The sequence below is a fragment of the Neolamprologus multifasciatus genome, chromosome 7 (assembly GCF_963576455.1).
Source record: "Neolamprologus multifasciatus chromosome 7, fNeoMul1.2, whole genome shotgun sequence".
In the NCBI taxonomy this organism is placed as follows: domain Eukaryota; kingdom Metazoa; phylum Chordata; class Actinopteri; order Cichliformes; family Cichlidae; genus Neolamprologus; species Neolamprologus multifasciatus.
Genome location: NC_140445.1, coordinates 53,176,900 through 53,186,945, shown reverse-complemented (window position 1 = coordinate 53,186,945; position 10,046 = coordinate 53,176,900). Strand labels below are relative to the sequence as shown.

The window sequence follows — 10,046 nt, the reverse complement described above, 5'->3', positions numbered from 1 at the left end:
CACGCTGGTATGTCAAACCTGCTCTATTAAAGGTATGTGCTGTAAAAGGATTTTGTCACTCAGCAGCTCACAGTCATGACTTTTAGTTCAAAATGCAGCACGGTGTTGAAAGTTTTAAAGCTCAGGGAAATCCTCTGCTAAGAAGTCTGCTGTGTGTTCCCGAACAGCTACTGAATGGTTTTGGCACCACGGCTGGGGTAAATTTTTAAATTTGGTGCGTCTATTTCACTAAAGTAAGGTTTAGCTTGACTTAAGTTACATTGATCTAGATCACACATGCAGCCTCTCAGTTATAGACTTTGTAATTGGGTTAAAATCTGGGTTTTTAATTTGGTTTAGTTTCAGGCTACAACTGAGAATTCTCTGTATTTATTATTATAAAGTTCAGATGCTCTTAATTTGGGTTTACGGATCCCTAAAATGGGTGTCAAACATGAGGTCTTGAGCCCAGTATTGGACCCACTGGACAGCTTTGGTAAATGTAAAGGAATGCCTGCATTTTGGACTTTTTGTCCTGATAAAGAACAGTAGCTATAAGCTTGAATGCTTTTAAATCTTTATTTCTTAGAATTTAAGCCTAAAGAGTCATGCTGACAGATTTCATTTATTTACTACAGCAGCAATTTTCTTTATCTCGTAGAAAAAACAGACGACCTGTTGCAATTGCATTTCTTTTTCTTATATTAACATAACAAGAATGAACTGTAAATGTTTTTATCCTGAGAGAGCGGGGAGATTCTGTAAAATTAGACTGACATCTCTACTGTCAGACAGCATAATAAAAGAAATCGAAATTAAAAGGCGGCATTAAATGTACCAGTTTCCATTGTAGTGTGTTTTACCTTTGGTCTACGGAATACGCAATGCATGAAAGACAAGACAGGTGCCAAGATCTACAAGATCTACTTGTTTTTGTTATGAATATTTTCATAGTTTGAATCTTCAGTGTTTATTTTTTGGGGAATGTGTCAGTCTTTAATTTAAACATTAAAAAAAACAATGCACAATGATTAAACATTATTTCAGACTAATGCAGCCGCTGGCACACTGGTTTGTGTGCTGTCCACATAGCCACAAAAGCTTTTGATTTTAACGTGTCCATTCCGCACCTTTAACGGCTAACGTCAACAGCGTTGCAGTCACGTAAGTGCGTTTGCGCGTTGGGAAAACGGCGAGTTAAGTCCTTAGTAGGAAATTTAACGTCGCAAGCAAGCGCAACTATCAGCGATACGTTTAGAGAAACGTGTGAAATCGTCGAAGAAGGTTGGTTTATATAACCGCTTCCTCCGCAGCTGGGTTTAAATGTACAACCTGTCCTGTTGTTTGTGAGATGAGCTGACTGAGATTTGGTTGCTAGCAGCGATTAGCTGCGCTGAATATATTTGGCAACGCAACTGTTGTTCAGTTAGCGTGGGCTTCGATGCCTGCAAGGTGCACGAAGCTTAAATTTTGATATAATTTAGCCACCAAGTTGATCTTATTCATACCACTGCCATAACCTAACGTTTCTCGTAGCTGTTAAGCCAGCCTCCGCTTGGGTCACGTAAGCAACCAGCGTTGTTTTTGATGTATTTATACTAAGCATTACGGTAGTGTAAGAAATAACTTAACGATAAAAGCGCTTCTGGGGAATTGAAATATACTCCCTTCAAACTTAGTGACGTGCGTGTAACGAGATCGATTAAACGTTTTAATATTTCAATTCAACACCAGACTGTTATTGTGCGGGAGACACCGAGAGGCAGCTTTTATGTTAAAAGCAGCACTTACCGTAATGCAGAGGTACACCACGGCCAACAGGAACAACAAATAAAACAACGCGGGTGGTAGCCCGTTATTTGCAGTAGCTGCAGGCTTGAACGCTGTGGTTTCTTTGCGTGAGCAGGTAAACAATGTTTGTGTCTCGTCTTATCACAAGTTCAGTGTCACGAAACACGGATTCTGTATTAACTAGGTGCAAATTTAAGACAGAAGTTGTCTGCTACTTTACTATTAACTTTGACCAACAGCTGCTCTAAATATGGTGTTTGCCTTTTTTAGTCCCAAGGTCATTTGTCTGGATTAATGTGAATACAGATGACTGTAGTGTTCACTCGATTATTTATATGTAGGGACATTTTTCAGATGTTTTAAATGTAGATGTGTTTAGTTTGATGCAGGCAAACTCAGTACAGTGTCTCAGTAATGGTGGCTAGATACTGTTTTAAAATGCAACATACTGCAATTAACTGCCTGAATAATCTGCTTCTCCAGTTATGAACAGCCTTACATTTGATCAGCATTTAGTTATTGTTATGATCTTTCCAGAAATGACTTCTCAGATCCGTCAAAACTTCCACCATGACTGCGAGGCTGCCATTAATAGACAGATAAACCTGGAGCTGTATGCCTCTTATGTTTATCTCTCTATGGTAAGAAATGTTTCTGAGTCAGTGGTGTCATGTATCACAGCCCTGTGTTATTTCAAAGGCATTAAAAAAAGTGTTTTAATCTTTTTGTTTGTTTATTTTTGTTTACTCTCCTGACTTTTAGGCATACTATTTTGAAAGGGATGATAAATGCTTGCCAAATTTTGCAAAGTTTTTTCACAATCAGTCCAAAGAAGAGGTTGTGCATGCAGAGAAGCTGATGACCTTCCAGAACAAGCGGGGAGGCAAAATTTTTCTGCAAGACATCAGGGTATGTAAGGATATTTTCACTAATGAGTTAAAAAAAACAAAACAAAAACAAATTCATGTCTTTTTATATTAAAAAACAAAAAACAAAACAGTCTTTTTATTCATCAAGGCTTTACATTTTTTTAATTATAAAAAAGGATGGACTGCAGTGCTTCAGGTTGCTTTAATATGAATAATTTTACATGAATCTGATTGGTGCTGAATCTTCTTGAAATATTAATGCGTTAGAAACCTGATAGAGATGAGTGGGGGAGTGGCGTGGAGGCCTTGGAGTGTGCCCTGCAGCTGGAGAAAAATGTAAACCAATCCCTGCTGGACCTGCAGAAAATGGCCACTGAACACAACGACCCTCATGTAAGAAGCAGGCGTGGAGGATGTACAGTCTCCGCTGTTCGGATATGACTATCTAGTAAGATGCAGCATATTGTCTTTTTCCGTCCCCCACAGATGTGCGACTTCATAGAAACACATTTTCTGGATGAGCAGGTAAAATCCATCAAACAACTCGCCGACTGGACCTCAAACCTACGCCGGATGGGAGCCCCTCAGAGCGGCATGGCTGAATACCTCTTTGACAAACACACCATGGCTGAAGAGGGCAGTTAAATTGAGGCACTGGTGATCACGGGTAATTCTGCTGCATGCCTGACAAATACAGTACATACTGCATATGTTATAAAAGAATGCTGCTTTATTTGTGTTCATTGGCTGTTAGCAGAGGCTGTAGCGCAGACTGGAGTTGTGTAACCCTCACCTCACACTACGTGCAGTGTGTAAAAATAAAGACTAAGCAGGCCTTTAAATCATGCTAGTTATGCATTCAGGTTTCCTTATATGTCAGGTTTAGGAAGATTGGACCGTGACACTGAAACGTTTTAGGCTGTAATAATTTAAATTACATGCATTGAAAAATTGTTAATCAACCTTTTTTGTTTGAGAATTTAAAAAGCAAAGAGAAATTCTGGTTTATTATCTGTTATACCAGGGGTGTTTAAAATTTTGTGACTGTAAAGTAGGGTAAAGGCAGTTTGGACAGAGTTGGACCTACCATGTGTGTCATCACTTCATTACCTCTTATTTAGCACTTAAGTCCAACCATCTTGGTGCATTTTTTGGCTTTTCAAGCTCCTCTTCAGGTAGTGTGGCACCATGTTGGCATTAAGCTACACCTCCCAAAAATGACACACTCAGGCTGAGGTCTTTTGTCCAGCTGAAGCCCCAGGCTTCTGTGTATTGATAAAGCTACCACGGTATTATTCGCAATAAGGTTTTTCTGGCCTATTCAGTTATTTTATTCTTTTTCTTTTTTTCACAGAATATTTCTCTTAGTTTAACCACCATCCACACATAAAAGCCAAGAACCATGTTTATAGTCCACACCAATATATTCTTGTTACAATATGTAACAATACTAAAACACTGGTTAATTGAATTATATTTATTATTTTATAGCTTGTGTGTGTGTGTGTCTGTTGTTTTCCATTTGTCTTTATTTTAAGAAACCTTTGGTTACTAGCACAACTCTAGTTCTCTGAAAACTGAGCTCTGTATCTCACTGTGAGACGCCTTTGGCTTTGTCCAATCAATGAAACTCCACTGCCACTACGTCTGACTTAAACAGACGAGCCACCTCAAGAGCATGATGTAGATCAGTGCGATGAGATAGCTCACAAGGCTGAAATTGCAGCTAAATGCACTTTAATGGTGGAAAAAGCCGTTTGCCCATCTATCAAATCCTGAAGGAAGCATACTTGAAACAGAACACTGATAGGGAATTGTATTCTTAGCTGTGAACTCTCTCTCAAATATACACAATTTTTAACATGCCAGGTCCATGTGGAGCAGACATCCATAATTATGAATAACTTTGTGCATTTTTGTCATTTTTTTAATGTCTGATAAAATCTTTCAGCTTGTTTGATTTTTGACAGTTAAATAAACATTAACATGCATAAGCAGTGAGACCTGTGAAAATGTTTTCTCATTGTATTTTATTTGGACTGATTGCTTCGTTCTGCAGATGTAAAGTCAAATTGTAGATTCAGTATGCTTGTAAAATAAAACAATAAAGTTGTAATGTACAAATAAATTAAAGTTTTTCATTTTATTTGGAAAAAAAACTTTAATAGTGTCAAAAAAAAGAAGAATATATAATATTTATTAATAAAGACACTGATGCAAAGACTACCACAGATGAAGAATATACACATTTTGGCTGCCACTGATGAAACTGGAAAGTATTTTTCCATAACGCACTGAGGGTCAAATCTCATAAGGTCCTTTTTTAAAAAAATATTACAAGTAGGTTAATTCTTCTGTGAGAGTTCATTGGAAAGTAAATAATTTTTAGTGGCTCCAGCTGATACAGTCCTGTGCCTGTTTTTGTGAGATATTTGGCACATGTGCTTAAAAAAAACAGTGAGTCACACCTTCTTTTCTTAGTCCTGCTCCCTCCCTCCTGCTGCCTTTTTCACCCCACCATCCACCAGAACGCCCAGCAGGTCTCCTTCGGCGAGTGAGATTCCTGAATCGTTGGGCGAGTTTTGCTGATTGGTTTCTTGCTGCGATGGCGCTGAAGTGGAAACTGTGTTCATGTTATTGCTCAACCCACCGTTGGTGCCCCCGTTGCTTGCCCTCATGTTGCAGCTGAAGTTCCCATGGTTACTAAAATTACCGTGACCTGTGCCGTTGCAAAGACTTCCCGTTGTGCCTGCGCTGTTGGTGCTTGTTACATTAATGCTGCTAGAGCTGCTGTTGGGATTACCGGGATTTGCTGCCGTTGTGCGAGAGGGCTGAGTGAACGAGAACACTCTTTCTCCTCCGCCTCCCGCAGCCCGGGCACTTGCTGGTCCAGGCTGAATGTCAGCAGATGGTACGGTGTCCAGGGTGAGGCGAGGAGGGGGAGGGCGGCGAGATAGCAGGCCATGTCCCAGTCTGAGTTTAGATATCGGGCAGAGTTCAGGTGGAGGGTCGGGGAAGGAGAAGGTAGGTGCACTCTGCATATCCCCATCCTCACTCAGCCAGGGGAAAGCAGAGGATGGTGGAGGGGGGATGTGGTTAGGGGTGTCGGGAGGCAGCATCTGGGAGCCCACAGTTGGAGGGGCTAGAGAACTGCAGCTGTGATCCAAGTCATTTTGGGTTCTCCTAGCAGGTCGAGGACGGGGCACCGCAGGAGGAATGCAGTGAATTGGGGTTTGTGGGCAGCTATAGAAACCTGGTCTTTCGTACAAGGGTGTGGTGGAAAAGGCGTAGTCAGGATCTCCCTCCTGGCAGGCTTGACCTTGAGTCAAAGGTGCCTCTGTGTGCAAGTAAAGGGGAAAGCGGCTTAGTGGAGCTCCAGGGCGACGGCGGAGAAGTGACACCCGGGAGGAGCGAGGGAAGTTTGGGGAGTGGACACCGAGAAGACGACCAAGTCCTCCAAGCAGAGGAGTGGAGTAGTTGGCTTCCTCATTTTCTTTGATCTGCTCCAGATTGGACTGGAACTCCATCTCCTCCTTTGGAACACTGAAGACCAAACAGAAGGTTTGCCATATGTTCAGCAGGTTTATTAAGAAGAACGAAAAAGAAAGACAGAAAAAAAATAATTAAACCTGATATCCAGCGCTGAGCCCATGAAGGAGGGTTTGCGGTGTTCAGCGCTGGCAGTAGTGTAGGGTGGCTGAGGTTCAGACTCATTCCAGTACATATCCCTCTCAACCAGAGGCAGGCTATCGTACATCTCATCCACAGATAACAATGAGACCTGGGACACAGTGAAAACCACATTGACTCAAACAATACACTCGCTGTCTAGGATCAGTTAGCAAATAGTTTGGTTTAGATTCACACCTGCAAATTGCGGTCCACAAGCCAGTTGGTTTCAAAGTCATCATCATCTTCACCAAATGGATTTATGAGTTGTTCAGCCACCTGAGACCAAAACAAACACACTACCTCAATGAAACTCAGTGGACAAATTAACAAGTCAAAGTCAGCAATCAGCATAATCCAGAGTTCAGATGTTAGTAATGCTCCTTTTTAGTTCTTGTTTATATTTATTTTTTCAACACAAGTGGTTATTTCATTTGTTGACCAGCTGTTTTTGTCAAAGTTGGGGATGTTTCATCTGTTCAATTAAAGAAAAATGTTTTCCAAGTCTTGTTCTGCACATCTTTAGTGCTCAATGGGAGGAACTGTCCAGTAGTGAATTCCTTTCTTTTTGTGGCTGCAGGCCTCAACTTTAAGAACCACAGACACGATCAATCAGTAGTCCCTCACCTTCAGCCATCCAACATAGAAGAAAAACTGCAGCAGGGTAAAAATAGGGAGGTAGAAATCCATTTCATGACCAGGGTATCCCTGATTTGGATCCAAGAACTGACGACCGATCAGACACGCTAGGAAGAAGCTGTAGACTGCAACTGTTGCCACCTAATTAAAAAAAAAAAAGTCAGAGCATTAACTGATTAATGCCTTTAATTAGGATTGTTTTACACCATCCTAGAGAAACAGTTTATCTTGAGGTATGGCTTTTATTGCCGATCAAATGCATCTGGATTAGGGAGGGTTAACGATTTAAGGCATATGATGATTATTGCAAGAAAACCATTATATTTTTAGTACCTAATATTACTGCTATCGGCTACTTTTTGGTTTCAGTGCTGATTGCAATATAAACAAAAACCTGAGTATAGACAAGAGGCAGGCTGATCCAGTCATAGCCGTACAGCTTCATACACTTCGCCCGTAAGCTATTCAACTCCTAAACAGAAAACAGTAAAAGTCATGCAAAACCAGAAAATATTTGCAGGCTGTGAGGCTTTGGTTTGCACACGGGCACCTACAGTGAGGAGAGCAGTGAGCGCCACGTCGTTGTTGATGCGACCCTCAGTCCGTGCTCTCAGAGCCAGGCTGACAAACCACATGCAGGGCACCCAGAACTTATTATGAGGGGAGGGCAAATCCTCCAAGTGCCTAAGCTCTTCTGATGTCATCAAACCTGAGATGGAAAAACACAACGTGTAGATGAAAGCAGCCAAAAGGTGCGTGTTCCTGCACGCATAGTCCTGGTGAACAGCCAGAGCTTGCCTCATAATCTTCTCATCAGTTCAGCCACATGAGAAGAAGACATTGGGTCTGAATGCTGTGCAGCTTCTGCACAGCATGCTATGTTTTAAAGAGGCAAGACTAATAACAGCAAACGACGCACCTGCCTGCACCAAATGCTCCATGGTTGGAAACCTCTTGTAGACTGCTGTGCTGACGGAGCGGTAGATGAGCACACCGGAGAGGTTGGCGTACCTCATAAGTGTCCTGCGGGTCAGCCGGGAGGTTTCGTCAGCTCCTCGAACGTGACCTCCGACTAATGCTGCCAAACGGTCTGGCCAGGGTACATTCTCAAACTGTCCCCACCAACGGGACACGACCAAAGTCACATAGAAACCTGGTTAAGATAAATGAAGTGAAACTTTCAGTGATGCCCTCCTGACTTAAAAGGGTTAGGGTTAGTGAGCCACAACTCACCCAACACAAATGACACAGGGATGAGCTCTGCGTAGCGATCGCAGTATATCGACAACTTTTCAAACAGCCTCTTCTGATCATCGTTTAACACAAACCTGGTGAGGGAAATATCAAAAGCACTGACCTCTGTTAAAACAGCAAAGTGACTCTTTTACTTGCCAAAGTCAGAAGGGTTGTTACTTTTGTTAATACCTGCCTTGTGAAATACATCTCGCAGAACACTGAAAGCTATTTTAAGAGCTGTAAAAGGGGTCACAGATGCCGTTATGTAGCAGGGTGCTACTCATAAACAGACACGCAACCATCTACTCATAATAAGAATGAACTTTTGAGATGTTTGTGAATTTTCATTTTTGTAGATAACACTGAATGGCATAATAAAAGGGAGAGGAAAGCACGTACAGTGACGAATACATTTATTACACCATCTGTGATAAAAACAAGAAAACACACACAAAAAACATGTCAAAAACTTCTTTAAAACTAAAAACTGTGTTTACTGGGGCAATATATGATTCATGGTTTTATATGCAAATTTGAGCTGGCACACTGGATCTTTCTGAGAAGTCAAGCATAATATCTGACCACTAAATCTAAACTCTTTGTTCAGGAATGTAAGTTAATAATAATAATGTGCTTTACAATATTTTTCATATTCATCATATTCAATCATATTTTAGCAATACAAATATCACTTTGTTTAAAGAGCCATAAACCATTACAGAAACTGATTTTACTTATTACCAATACTGTTGAAGCTTTAAAGTAAAATTACATTTAAAGTTAATTATGTTCCTAATCCAACTGAGGCCTAAAAGATGACTCATAATTCCCAGTTTTGGGACCAAAACAGTTAACTCTCTCTTAAAAACAGAAAAATGTCATTATGAGAGCAAAACTTGTGCTGCTGTAATGTGAGTTTCCTACCTGTAAACAACACTGAAGAAGTAGTAGAGCAGAGTGAAGATGATAAGCTCCCTGTAGAGCAGTTTGTAGATGCTGCCCTTCCATCGCAGGAGAAGGTGAAAAAAGGTCCCCAAACCCGCATCAGCAACTCGGCGGGAGTACGTCACTGTCATCGCTGCTGCTGCTTGTTGGCCAACGTGCTGGCTGACTGTGGCCTGACATGAAGGAAACCAGCGTGGTGTTGTCCTCCGTGCTTCGTCTGAGCTCAGGTTCGGCGATCAGCCCCTTAAGACCAGTGTGGTGACAGATCTGAAAGGACAGAGAGTTAAACCAAGCAGCTCAGATGGGTTGATTTGTGGTCCTCATTTAATCTGATTGGTAAAAGACACCTTGAAATGTGATGTGATTCGGATTTCAAGGTTGTGAGAGAGGTGATATGCGCAGACTTACTTAAAGAAAACAAAAATGGCCATCATGCTCTCTGCAGTTTAAGATGTGCGGTGGCAGCGTCCAGGGATAATGTTGGAGAAAGCAGAGCAGGAAAGAAAAAGCGAGCGAGGGCCTCCTACACCTCCGGTCACTTGATGTGTTAATCTGTTTCTCCAACAAAGCTGCATTGTGAGGCCAGCTCCTGTTAATCTGAGCAAATCTGAGGGCAGCAGAGAACCCACACTGCCACAAATAGGCTGGTTACAAGGATAAATGCTGAGTGTGTGGGTTTAGATTAGAAATATGACTCTGTGAACCAAATCTCAGCCCACTTCGACTTTTTGTAATTTAACACTTTTTCTACATCTCAGAGGTGTGCATTAGGTACACACCTCTGAGCTAGTGTTCTAGTGTTTCAATGTCAGGTCACCTTTGCTGTTTTTTCCCCCATTTGTAGCAGGATTTCATCATGGCAAACTCCTGGTCAGGTGAGAATGTGTGTGACCCCCCTCTGCTGGAAAAAATGCATAC

At 41.5% G+C, this 10,046-nt stretch overlaps 2 protein-coding genes across 3 annotated transcripts; one reads left to right on the top strand and one right to left on the bottom strand.

Moving 5' to 3' along the window:
- The first annotated feature begins 1,139 nt into the window (after nt 1–1,139).
- On the top strand, nt 1,140–4,772 carry fth1b (ferritin, heavy polypeptide 1b). 2 transcript variants are annotated; one of them, XM_085166408.1, is made up of 6 exons: nt 1,148–1,263; nt 1,714–1,885; nt 2,308–2,411; nt 2,533–2,679; nt 2,907–3,032; nt 3,126–4,772. In XM_085166408.1, exons 3-6 carry the CDS (start codon nt 2,310–2,312, stop codon nt 3,282–3,284), a joined length of 534 nt encoding a protein of 177 aa, XP_085022534.1. In that variant the 5' UTR covers nt 1,148–1,263; nt 1,714–1,885; nt 2,308–2,309; the 3' UTR covers nt 3,285–4,772. The 2 variants fall into 2 exon arrangements, with proteins under 2 accessions (XP_085022533.1, XP_085022534.1); XM_085166407.1 differs by lacking the exon at nt 1,714–1,885 and having other exon boundaries at nt 1,140–1,263.
- Nucleotides 4,773–4,829: 57 nt separating this feature from the next.
- Nucleotides 4,830–9,994, bottom strand: best1 (bestrophin 1). Its single transcript, XM_085166356.1, has 10 exons — nt 9,537–9,994; nt 9,108–9,395; nt 8,181–8,275; nt 7,867–8,100; nt 7,502–7,656; nt 7,342–7,419; nt 6,936–7,088; nt 6,507–6,587; nt 6,269–6,420; nt 4,830–6,182 (listed from the first exon to the last, which is right to left on the bottom strand). The coding sequence occupies exons 2-10, from the start codon at nt 9,257–9,259 to the stop codon at nt 5,117–5,119; spliced, it is 2,166 nt and encodes a 721-aa protein (XP_085022482.1). The 5' UTR covers nt 9,260–9,395; nt 9,537–9,994; the 3' UTR covers nt 4,830–5,116.
- Nucleotides 9,995–10,046: the final 52 nt, after the last annotated feature.